The sequence below is a fragment of the Larus michahellis genome, chromosome 7 (genome assembly GCF_964199755.1).
Source record: "Larus michahellis chromosome 7, bLarMic1.1, whole genome shotgun sequence".
Classification (NCBI taxonomy): domain Eukaryota; kingdom Metazoa; phylum Chordata; class Aves; order Charadriiformes; family Laridae; genus Larus; species Larus michahellis.
The window spans coordinates 29,348,758-29,361,611 of NC_133902.1; the positions used below are offsets into that span (position 1 = coordinate 29,348,758).

The window sequence follows — 12,854 nt, forward strand, 5'->3', positions numbered from 1 at the left end:
CACCCATTTTTAAAAAGGGCAGAAAGGAGGATCCTGGCGACTGCTGACCTGTCAGCCTCACGTCTGTGCCTGGGAAGATCATGGAACAGATCCTCCTAGAAGCTAAGCTAAGGCACATGGAGGACAGGGAGGTGATTTAAGACAACCAGCATGGCTTCACCAGGGGCAAGTTCCGCCTGACCAACTGTCCTGGTTTGGGTGACACAGGATTAATTTCTCTTTCAGTAATTTGACTTTTCAGTAAGGTCTCTTCTAATGCTTGGGAAAACTGCATTTCTAGAAGACTCTAGTGTCTGAATTTGTGAAAATATTTACTTTATAGCTAGCTATGGTATGCAGGTTTCAAGGTCTCAGTGTTTCTGAGCTAGCCAGGTGCGGGGACAAGGAGGAACGAGACCTGGGCATTTGACCCAAGCTGGCCAATAGTATTATTTCATACCATGAACGTCACATTCAATATAAATTAGAAAATTTGATGAGGAGTTTTTCTCTTTGGCTGCAATCCTGAGAACTTCGTGCCCTGGCCTGGACCCCTGAGGCCTTCCCTTCCTCCCGAAGCTGTAGCGCTCACGGTGTCCGACGTTTGCTGTCCACTGCCGGGAGTGCACAGCCTCCTGCTGATAGAATTGGCTGAGCATAATCCTCATATATCTTATATTAGTATCATGATCAATATTGATTCTTTAGTATTATTAATGTTAATTATTTAGTATTATTCTATTAAATCTGTTTATATTTCAACCCTTGGGTTTCCTTGTTTTTCCAATTCCCCTTCTTGGGCAGGGAGGCCTCATCAGGTCATAGAATAATTGTCTAAACAACAATAAATTGTTGTGGGTTCTTCAAACCATAACACCAACCTAGTGGCCTTCTGTGATGGGGTGGCTACATCAGTGGACAAAGGAAGAGCTACAGATGTCGTATATCTGGACTTCTCTAAGGTCTTTGACACGGTCCCCCACAACATCCAGCTCTCTAAATTAGATAGGTATGGATTTGATGGGTGGACTGTTCAGAGGAATTGGTCGCATCTAGAGGGTTGGTCAATGGCCCAATGTCTAGATGGAGATTGGTGACAAGTGGTGTCCCTCAGGGGTCCGTATTGGGACCAGTACTAATATCTTCATCAATGACTTAGACAGTGGAATAAAGTGCACCCTCAGCAAGTTTGCCTATGACACCAAGCTGGGTGCCGCAGCTGACATGCCTGAGGGACGGGATGCCATCCAGAGGGACCTGGACAGGGTCGAGAAGTGGGCCCCTGTGAACCTCATGAGGTTCAAGGCCAAGTGCAGGGTCCTGCAGCTGGGTTGGGGCAAACCCTGGTATCAGTACAGTCTTGGGGAGAAGGGGATAGAGAGTAGCCCTGACGAGAAGGACTTGGGGGTACTGATGGATGAAAAGTTGGACATGAGTTGACAACGTGTGCTCGCAGCCCAGAAGGCCAAGTGTATCCTGGGCTGCATCAAAAGAAGCGTGGCCAGCAGGTTGAGGGAGGTGATTCTGCCCCTCTACTCTGCTCTGGTGAAACATCCCCTGGAGTACTGCATCCAGCTCTGGAGCCCTCAGCACAGGAAAGACATCGACCTGTTGGAGCAGGTCCAGAGGAGGGCCACAAAAATAATCAGAGGGCTGGAGCACCTCTCCTGTGAGGACAGGCTGAGAGAGTTGGGGTTGTTCAGCCTGGAGAAGAGAAGACCCTGGGGAGACCTCAGTACTTAAAGGGGGCTTAAAAGAAACATGGGAACAGACTTTTTAGTAGGGGCTGTTGTGATAGGAGAAGGGGTAATTGTTTTAAACTGAAAAAAGGAAGATTTAGGCTAGATATAAGGAAGAATTTTTTTACAATGAGGGTGGTGAAACACTGGCACAGGTTTCCCAGAGAGGTGGTAGATGCCCCATCCCTGGTTCAAGCTCAGGTTGGATGGGGCTCTGAGCAACCCTGTTGAAGATGTCCCTGCTCATTGCAGAGGGTTTGGACTAGATGACCTTTAAAGGTCCCTTCCAACCAAGACTATTCTATGATTCTGTGACTAGGAGTTTTATCTTAAATTCTTTGCAATAGAAATGATTTGGTATTGCCTGAAACTTGTTCTTACTTTTCGTTCATTTCAGGCTGTGGTTTTCCCATTTTCCCAAGTGTATTTTGCAAAACTACTTATTTTAATACTAAAATTCTGTTTATTTTATGCTGTCCCAAATGTTAAGCTTCTGATGTGCTGCAGCTTTTTGACAACTAGCAACTGCCCAGTAGAGGTTGCCAAGAGGAAAAGCTGGAGGTTTTGGCAGCTGGCTGGGAACAGATGACAATCTTGGAATAGATGGGCAAGAGTATTGGGTTTTGTTGTTGTTCAGGAAGTAATGAAGGCTTTTGGCAGTGGAAAGAAGATGCACCTTTGAAACCTTGTTTTAGTGTTACGGACAAAAATAGCATGGCGTTTCAGGGAAGGCAGGTGAGTTTTGAATTTCTTATTCCTCTTAACTTCAGGGCTGCTCCATAACATCCAGTTCAATATTTGCCGCTGGCATCAGCAACACAAGTGCCACCATAGTTCAAAGCTTTTGCTGTTCTGCTGGAGAATGAAATACTGACACTGGGCACTGGACCTGGTGCTGCTGTTTCTTCTGAGCTTGAGTGAACTGTGGTGGCACTGGCCTTACAGTTACTGTTTTGGGTTGCCTTCAGGTTGAGGATGCTTTCCGTTCCTTTGCAGTCTTGAGACTTTCACAATTATTTAAAGTTAGAGATGAGGCCCCTTTTTTGTGTGCCAGTGGGAAGCAACGGGTTCACGATGGAGGTTGGAATTTGACCTTGACTACTACATATATAATTCTGCTTTGCTCGTATAAATTATTCTGCAAAGAGAATCCTTTCAAGTATTGTAAACAGAGCTAGTAGATCAGACCTGCTTGTCAACCACATTCAACGTTTTCATTCTCTGTCACAGCCTGATCTAAGTATCCAACTTCTTAATTAGGTTTTGGATCACTTCCAAGATTAGTGCTTGATGTCCAATTATATCTGCAGTAAAATGGTATTTAGAAATAACTAGCACTTCCAGAAAAGAACTTCCCATGATTTGCTAGAAATTTTCAAAATCAAGATGTTATAAAATACTTCAGCATCAATAAAACAAAGGAACCTCGTGAACGTGTTGATAAGTTGTCTTCCCAGACTTCTTGTCCTCAAATAATTTTAGGTGTTTGGGCTTTGTTTTACCCCTGACAGAACTTTACTGTTGCCACATTGTTCTGTCTCTACGTGTGCAAAATGCCCAGGAGTTTGAGTGCTTTAAAGATTTCACAGCATAGGCAGGTGCTTCTGAAGCGACCTGTGATTTTTCAAGAGCTTGTATGTGTGGGTCAAATTCTGATAAACAACATGGCTGACAATTGAAACCAGTTGTTTGCAATTCATTGGAGCAAGTTTAGATTTATACCCTGTGAACTGAGAGTTAGTTTTGGGTCATGATTTGGAATTGGTTTTCCAGAGCTGTCTGGACCTGAACCCAGATGCCAAACTTGTGTCCCTGCAGAGGCCCCTAGCCAATGCGCATGTCTTTCCCCCATCATTCTCTAAAGAGGAGACAGACACATCAGGTAGCTATGCTGCCGTGAGGCTTGGCACATTGATGATGGCGGTCGTCCCAGCTAGAGCCTTCCTGCTGGTTGCTCTCTGGGGTAGAGTGATGAAGTCAAACATCAGCATCGTGAGTGATGACTCCAGCTCCTTCATATCTGGATTTTGAATGTTCTGGGTTGCACTTTAACCTGCACAGCTGACAAGCACCCTAAAACTTAGTCTGTCTGAGCCAAACCGAGTATCTGCAAGTCGGGGAGGGATTGGAAAGTCTGTGGTTTGTCTTGTTGTTGCAGTTAGTAGCAAACTGTCTTGATTTCTGCTGTCTGCAGAATTAGGTGAGTGCTGAGCTCTGCTGAAAATTGTACACATGTATCACACCTCTACTATGAGAGGCACATGCTGGGTTTCTCTTGTGTTTTATTTCATAGTGGTGAGCATACTCAATGTGTTTAATAAATAATCTTTAGCAGTAGATGAGCTTTAGGTGAGCTCCAGAGGTAAGAATACAGGTAGATTAGAGGTCATACCTTTCTGAATTGACGGACGTACTGAACACGGAATTTTCCTGGATCAGTGCTACTACAAATTCTGAAAGGACAAACAAAAAGTAGGTCCTTACCAGCCACAGGACAGCACAACAGTGGCTGTCTTGTACAGTCTGAAGGATCTGGTATCACATGTGGAAGTGTCATGGTGTGCAGTTTTCGTGTACTCTGCTGCTATACATGCCCCAGAGGTTGAGGTCATAGTATAATGTGTGGAGCAAAGACATGAGTTACTGGTGTGTAGTCAGGAAAGACAGAGTTTCTTGCAGGTGATGGAAATGTGCCTCTGATGGGAAAGTGAGCCTTTTTGCAATTGTATACAAAATTGAAAAATCAGACTGAGGCCTTGTTAGGGTTGTCTGCATGCCAGGCTGCCATCCTGTTCTAGCTGGCTTCCTGCAAGTACATGGGGTCTCGTGAAGTCACATCCTATTATTTGTCAGCCATGAATCATCATTTGTTTTAACTCACTAAATTGAGGAGCAAGGTGCAAGGAGAATGACCCTTGTTAATCAGGGCAGATGCATTGAAATAGTGGGTCACTTTTTATCCCTAGCCTGCAAAACCAGCTTGACAGCAAACAGCAGTGTTACGGATCTTCTTCTTGTGTTCCTGAAGGGAGCCATCTTCCTCTTCCCATTGCAATTTTTGAAGTCTTAATTGCTGTAAATCCTACAGGCACCGCCTAAGAAAGTTCAATACCCACCAAGTTGCCTGCAATGTAGCAACCAAAGGATAGTCGCATGTGACGTGTATTAAATCCATTACACAAAGCTCCCTCTCTCTTGCGTAAGTGGTTAAGGAGAAGCTGGATATCCATGTCAAGAGCATGACAAGAGCAACTCACTCCTGTCTCAGGTATCCTTGGACCATTTTCCTACCAGGCTGGTAGTGGATGTAGGAGATCTACAGGGAGTCCATCAGTTTGGGTTCATACCTCTGTGGATAGTGGTAAATAACCTGCTGCTCCCACACAAAATTGGTAGGTTTTGATGCACTCGTTGGCAAATAACTGTGTGGGAATGGAGATAAAAGAACTCTCCTGCCCCTCCTGGTGGTCCACTGGGCTGAGTGGGGACCTTGGTAGTCTCAGACTGGTTTCTCCAGGTCAGATCTCAAGATGAGGGGGTGGGCTTAGTTGGCCTAAAAATTGTCTTGCCAGGGCAGGAGTGAAGAAAGCAGGCTGTTTTCAAAACCCTGGCTCACCACCCTCTGGGTGATTTTGGGCCAGGAGGAGGAAGGTCGCATAAGGTACTTGGCAGAAGCTGGGGAGTGCATATGGGGGAAGACGCTTTGTTTCTGCCGGCAATTGACCGCTCTGGCAAATGCAGCAGCAGGTAGGGCCCTGGCAGGGGGTAAAGGAAGGGCTGTGGCCGTAACTCCTCGACAGGCTTTGTCTGCCATGCAGATTAGGTGGAGGGCTTTTCTGGCTCAGCGTTGCTAGGCTCTTCCCCCCTATTGACTTAGTGGAGAGGCTGAGGGGGGCAGGAGGGAGGGACTGCATTATATTCTTTCTTTGAGTTGTTTTTTTCCCCCCTCTATGGGGAGATGGGCTTGATCCACTGGTTTTGGATTTCAGAGGCAGAAGGCAAGACATGACCAGCTGGTGTCTTGAAATGGCACAGGTGCAATGGCTGCGGGAGGGGGGAGCCAGGAATAATTACAGGTTTCTGAAGCATCAGGCTTTGCCTGAAAAGGGCTCATCGAGAAACTGCTCTTTATGGAAAATTAATGGTGAAGCTGGAAAAAACTGTCAGGCCCACTATTGTTGTCATGGGGTAGTGATGCCTTAAAGGAGCAGCACCTCCTGCTTGCCTCCCCTCTGCGGGCAGCCCGGAGCCGGCGTGCAGCTTTCTGATCCTGCAGCAGTTGAAATTTCATGTCACTGTCATTAGATTTAATGGCCTTGAGTCCCTGTCTCTTTATTTTCTTTTTTTTTTTTTTTCCCTTTCCATCCCTAATTTGTGATTACACTTGCTCTTTCCCTTGGAAGCCTTTTATTTATTTGTCCACTAAACCTGTTTCTGCCCCACTGGGTAAAGGCTAAGTGGGCCAGAAAGCCCAAATTACACAATGTGGGGAATTCAAAAGCATCGCCTCTTTTGGTGAGGATGGTTATTCCTGAAAGACTGTGAAGCACGTTTGGAAAGCAGCCCCCCAAACCTGTTAGGATTCATCTGGGGAGAGACCAGATCCCCAGTGCAAGCCATTTCTCACGGTCCCAGAAAGGCACTTTAAAAAGAAAATTGAAAGGTTGCTTAAGGCAAGAGTACTAACTGGTAAGTGTCCCACCTCCAGGTCTGTGTGCAGACACATCATATGTACAGTGTCATACCTCTGAAAATAACCTACACGCTAAAGTATAGCTTGTTTCTGTTGCCATTTCATTGCTTTTTGTCCAAGTCCATCTCTGTGGGTCAGGTCTATAGTCAGCTATTATTTTAAAAAGAAACAACAGATAACAGTCTGACAAATTCAGTTCTGAACTCTGGAAGTCATCCCAGCAAATTGTATCTGCAACCAGCAGTGCTACATTGAAAGTAGTAATTTTGAGTTATGCAGTAGCTCCTAGAGAGCTGCGAGTGGCCTCTTTACACTCCTGTTGATGGGACCTTTCTACTCAGAAGGCAGGATTCTCTGTCTCTCCTCTGGTCATAGGAAGCTTTTGTTTCTTGATCAGATGCTGGACTCTCCAGGTTGAGATGTAGTTGGGTCGTTAGCTCTCATAGCCTGAAAATTTTTGCCTAAAATCCCTTTCTTAATATCTCTATTGAGGAGTAGTTTTTAAAGGTTTCTAAAATGTATTAGTTAGAATGTCTCTTTGTCCAAGTCCTGTAAAATCACAGTGGTGGTATTAAACCAGCTAGCCTTTCAGGCAGCAAGAAATGAAAAACAGGACTAATAAACTCCATTAAAAGCTCCTCACACTAGAGCAAACAGTTTTCTATAAACAATAAAAGTTTATAATGTTGGTTATGGAGAACACTGGGCAGCCTGATTGTGCCTGGAGACTTTATTTGGGCTAGCTCACGGCACCTCAGAATAAGGTACATTCAAGTAGGAGGCGCACCCCATCCTTGTGCTGATGATCACTGCTGTGGACATCCAGGAACACATTTTTATGTGCCAGCCTCTTTGATTGCATCTTCACCTGCTTTTTAATAAGGTGCGCGTGTGTGTTTGTGTGCAAGTCTGGTGTCTTCTACACAGGAAGCCCCATTTGACCAGATGTGCCAAAACCCCTCTAAAACTGACAGTAAGTCCTTGTTTTCTGTCTGTCAGGCCCTTTAAACAAGTTGTGGTGTCACTGGAGGTTTTTCTCTGTCTCCTGTCTTAAAATGCTATGTTTCAGAATTGTGCTGGTTTAGGAACAGATTGGGCCCCAGCTAACTACGCTGAGTTAAATTTGGAGTGAAAGTTAGTGTTTGTGAAGGAAGAGCAAGCAGTTCATTGGAAAGGTGACTTTTTGTTTGTACATGGCCAGGCGATGGGGCCATTAGGATAGTTTATGCGGAAGTGACTGTTGGCCAGATTACACTTAAAATTGAGAAGGACCACATTCGTGGGACAATGTGCAGATTTTTTATGAATATGTAGTGGATGCTTTTGGTTGTTGTATCTTCACTTCTACAATAATATCTGCTACCATACATGGATATTCCCACACTGTCTTGGAGCAGCATCAAACAAGTGCCAAATCCTCATGTCTCCCAGAATGTGACCACCTCACAAGAAGGTGCTGGTGTGCATGAGTGCTCTCTCTGAATGGCTCTGGACCACATTGTTCTCCTGCCCTAGGTGGCAGCTATGTGGCAACCTCTCTCTAACAGTTGTTTCTCTCCCTCCCCTCTCCCTTCCCCTTCTGCAGACATGCCTGGAGTTGGAGCGATACCTTCAGACTGAACCACGGAAGATCTCTGAGACCTTTGGTGAGGATTTAGACTGCTTCCTTCATGCCTCCTCAGCCCCAGATGCAGAGGACAGTATCCGACGGCTGGACCCCATCCTTTTACCAGTGGAGACGAGTACGTGTGACAAAAGCGCCAACATGGACATTATCCTCTCACGGGACAAGCTGCTGTCTGAGACGTGCCTCAGCTTGCAGTCCACCAGCTCTTCCACAGAAGGCTACACAGCCGTCAACCAGGCCCAACTCAATGCAGTAACCTCATTAACGCCCCCTTCCTCTCCGGAGCTCAGCCGCCACCTTGTAAAAACCTCACAAACTCTCTCAGCGGTGGATGGCACTGTGACGTTGAAATTGGTTGCCAAGAAAACTTCACTCAGCTCTGTGAAAGTGGGTGTAGCAACAGCAACCACGGGGACAATAAAGAGCGGGCAAAGTGACAGTGAACAAGGAGGTACAGGGGCAGAAGCATCCCCAGAAAACAAGAAGAGGGTTCATCGCTGTCAATTCAATGGGTGCCGGAAGGTTTATACAAAGAGCTCCCACTTAAAGGCTCACCAGAGGACTCATACAGGTACTTGTGTAGGATGCTTCTCTCATCTTGTCCCCCTGCCACCTAACCGTAACCATCTCCTTTTATTCTCATTTAGAAAAGAAAAAAAAACTCTTCTGAAAGTCCAAGCTTCTATCTATGAAACAGGGAAATGGAAAAGATATGGTGGGCCAGCAAATGTACCCATTATTTGATAGAATGGAGGAGTTACCGTCTACCATTAACCTGTAGGGGTTTCATACGTCTTATGGGGCTTGATGCAGAATAATTTTAGGATACCTAAGGGATGTAGATGTATCATTCGTGTTAAAACTGTGGGCTTGACAGTTTGGGTTTTCAGCACTCGCTTCCTCAAGACAACTTCAAAAATGTTAATTTTAGTCAAGTGTTAATTGCTTTAAATAGAAAATAGGATAGGTAGGTTTTTGTTGCCTTTTGTATGGGTGAAAGAGAAAAATGTATTTCAGATCTGAGATATGTAGTTTAGGAATAATGTGTGCATGAGAAAGCATGTGTATAGATGCAGACATGTAGGTACATAGATGCACATACCCTTGAGATGCTCATGATCTTGGACTTCTCTGGTGGTAAAATACAGTGAGAACAATTGAAAGAATAGAGTTTGAATGGAGTATTCTATGTAGAGAGGGAATAGGATGTATGGGAAGATGTCAGGTTGTTATTGTGGGTAATATTTACTAAAATTGCATAAAAGCTCCACTGCATAAGCTTCTTGAAGCATACCAAATTGGCTTAGGTTTGGCTGTTCAGGATCCCCACTCTCCTGTCAGTTGTTCATAGTCCCCAGTAGCGTTTCGGCTGGTATTCAGTGGCGGTAATAGCTGTGCAGTTTGCTCGGGTTGCTGCTTTGTTCTGAGCTTCGCATGTGATGAGAGATGATAAATTCCCATTAGCACTCTCTTATCATGTGATTATTCTTGTTTCCAGAGGGATTGCTGTAATCAGTTTTCTCAATTTTACTGTAAAATGTGTGGTCTCTTACGATAACTGCACATTTAATTCACAATCTTATCATGCAGGCAGATTCCTAGAAGCGAGGTTGTTCTTGCAAGGTAGAAAATAACATGTTGGACCAGTGCAGTAAATCAAACAAATGTGTGGATTGTTAAGAGAGCTGCATCCATCAACTACTAGGCAGCCCTGTAAAAGTTACATGGTCTGAAGTATAAATCATATTAAGACATAAAAGGCTTTGGTTTTGATTGTTTTATGTGGGCTTTCTAGTGCTTTTACTGGGGATAGCCGCCTTGCCAGGAGTGACCTCACTTGTGATCCAGTGATTTGAAAGCCAGTGAAAGTAGTGCAGTCATTTTGAAATTAACATCATCGTGGTCAGGAGGCTCCTTGCAGCGCCGGTGCTGCTGTGCAGCTGGCCCCTGCCAGGGCTGTGCAGGGGGACGTCCCAGCCAAGGCCTTAGCAGGTGTCAGGGCTCCCATGAAGGCACAAATGCAGAGTGTGAGCGCTGTTGACATGGCAGTCTCGTCTGTTCAGATGTGACCCCTGCGTTCCTCACTGACCTGGAAGTGGTGGATCTTATACGGCTCTTCCTGAAGTTAGTCAGGGATGTGACACCATCACCTAGAAAGGGTGAACTTTTGGAGTTTTTCCGGTTCTGTCACCCAATAGGTGGGGTTGTGGGCAAGGAGTCCTGAGGGTGCACTTGCAAAAACCACTACTCTTTCAACGCCTCCACTCTTTGGAGTCAAAATCTTGCAAGATTTTGCATGCTTTTTAACCCAGCCTTAGGCCTGGTTGAATTTTGTATCTGAGATCAAAACCTTTCCCTTGATAACATCAGTATGTGAAATCTTACGTTTTACAATAAATCCACAATGAGAAATATAGTCCATAGGACAAAGTCATTCAGACCTCTTCATCCTGCTTAAGTGCTCTGTTCCCTTAAAAATCACTGACCGTTGGATGTCTTAAATCAGAGCTGGTACAATCAAGACATGAAATCTGTTTATGTGGACCTCTGAAGGGGGATTTCCCCGGAGGCAGCTCCTGCCACTGGTAAAAGAGAGGGATGGAGAGGAGTAACTATGGAAATTTGGGACTGAATTATAAATGGCAGGGCTGCCTCCTTTCCCGTGCACGCCTTCAGGTCTAGGGACAAGGAGTCCTTTTCTCCATCAGTGCTTTGTTTTTTTCATGCCATGAGCTGAGTGTGCTGTGGGTTGCAAATGCACCCAGCAGTGCCAATGGCTAGTAGCCACTTGGCTTAGTCAGTGGCTGAGCCAGAGGGTCTGAAATGATTGCGAGATATTTTCCTTTGGCTGGTAGCTTGTTAGTATGTCATGCAAGAACAGTCTGCCAGTGCGGGCTCTGTGTAAAAGGGTGTGAGCGCCCTGACAGACAAAGAGCTCTCAGTGTGGGGTTCACAGGCAGGGAGGCAGATGCGGGCTGGTCACCCAACTTGCACATGCAAAGTCCACTTGCTGGATCAAAGGGATTTACTGCAGTGCGTGAAAACAAGAAAACCATGGGCTGGGGAGCTGGGGGGTGGAAGGCGGCGGAAGGAGGTTGCATTCCTTTCGTTCGTATGTAAGGCTGACCAGACAGACACTGGCTGGCGTTCCTCATTGCTGTGTGATGAGCCAGGCTGGGCTGGAGGCAATACAGACCGATAGCAGCTTGCTAGGTTGGAGCCGATCTTCTCTTAGGGCTTTACTTTGCTGGGAGAGCCCAGAGACAGTCAGCCCCCACACTGCACTTGGTGCTGTACAAGCCTCTCTTGTTACTCTCCCGCATCTCATCTGTAAGAGAATCAGGGCAGCGCTGTAAGGCCCATCAATGGTTGAACTGGTTATGAAACCACCTTCTGGATGACCTTTGGAGAGGGAAAAACAATCATCTGTGTGGGAGAGAATTTAATCTGGAAGGGAAAGGGAAAAACATTGGATGGAAAGGGAAATGAAAATATTTGACTGAATTCAGAGCAAGCTGGGGCATCTGAAGCAAAGGGTGTGTAAAGGAGCTAAGAGCAGTGGTGGGACTGACTGTCAGAGGGCGGCAAAGAAGCCACTCAGGGGAGAAATAGCGTCTGGGACTGTAAACAGGAGGAAAAGGTGAGCTGTAGGCTTGGAAAGACCATGCTGCCAATGTGACGGTGAGGTAAAAACATCTAAAGAAGGAGCCACCAGGACTGGCATGGGAATCCAGCCCTAGCACATTCTCACATTCTTATTCATGGAGCCGACATCAGTGCAAACAATGACATTTTGTCTCTTTTGAGAGACAGAAATTTTCATCCAGCCTTCACACATGTATGGAGATGAATCGCCGATGTAATGGAGGGTGGAGAGGGAAGGAATTAGAATGAGCCACAATCCGGGTGTAGTCATTAGTACTTCCTAAATTAGAAAACAGGATATTGCTGGTGAGTGTCTGGATGCAAATAAGTCTAAGGGTGAGCTGGCTTGTGACCTATGGAAAGATTAATCATGGAACGTCACTGTGTCTCCCAGATCAAAGACCTCTGGAGGAGATTTCTATCTCCTGACAAAGCCATTCATATCAGGCTTCCTTGCAGTAATGTACAAGGGAAGGTATGAGATGGCATGGGTGCTTTCTGGCCAGAGATAAAGCATCACATATAAACTGACCAGGAAATCCTTAAGATTGTGATAGCGATAAAAAATGACCTCTAGGGGTTTCTGCTGGGGTTTGCATTTTATGAGTATCAGAAGGTTTTGGGTTTTTTCTTTATCCGTCTAAAACCAGGATCTGATACAACTTAAGCTCATGTCTGAGAAACAGCAGTTGGGCACCTCATGTCTATATTTAGGTTTCTAAAGCCTAAAACAAGTGGGAAATACCCATGTAAATAGATGTTACAAGTCTACATGCGATCTTAAGATAGCACTTATTTAAGTGGAGTTTGTTTCACATTGTCAGGACATCTTATTTTAAATTATACAGTTCTTTGATCCAAAGTGCTGAGTGAGAGTAACTAAAACAAACAAATCCACCCTGCAGGAAAACAAATTACTACATTTGCAAGAAAAAGACGAGAGACACAAGAGTATTAGAAAGAGCATTAATGAACAGGAAGGTTTTTAAAACAACAGAGAAGAGCTTTCCCAAAGTGTTGGAGATAAAAGAGGAAACATCCAGAATTTGGAAACGATTGGAAAAGACCAAACTGAGGAGAGTAGGCCGGATGATAGATAAAGAAGATTAATACAAAGTAAAGGAATAATAGAGAAAATAAGACTATCTGTGTCAGTGGTACCACATGAACG

The 12,854-nt window shown here is 45.1% G+C and overlaps 1 protein-coding gene across 2 annotated transcripts in view; it reads left to right on the forward strand.

The window, feature by feature from the left end:
* The window catches only part of KLF7 (KLF transcription factor 7), a 60,326-nt gene that overhangs the window by 24,679 nt on the left and 22,793 nt on the right, over nucleotides 1-12,854 (forward strand). For both annotated transcript variants that reach the window (XM_074595155.1, XM_074595154.1), the window contains one exon: nucleotides 7,997-8,609. In XM_074595155.1, coding sequence (XP_074451256.1) covers nucleotides 7,997-8,609 — 613 coding nt within the window. The remainder of the gene's footprint in view (nucleotides 1-7,996; nucleotides 8,610-12,854) is intronic.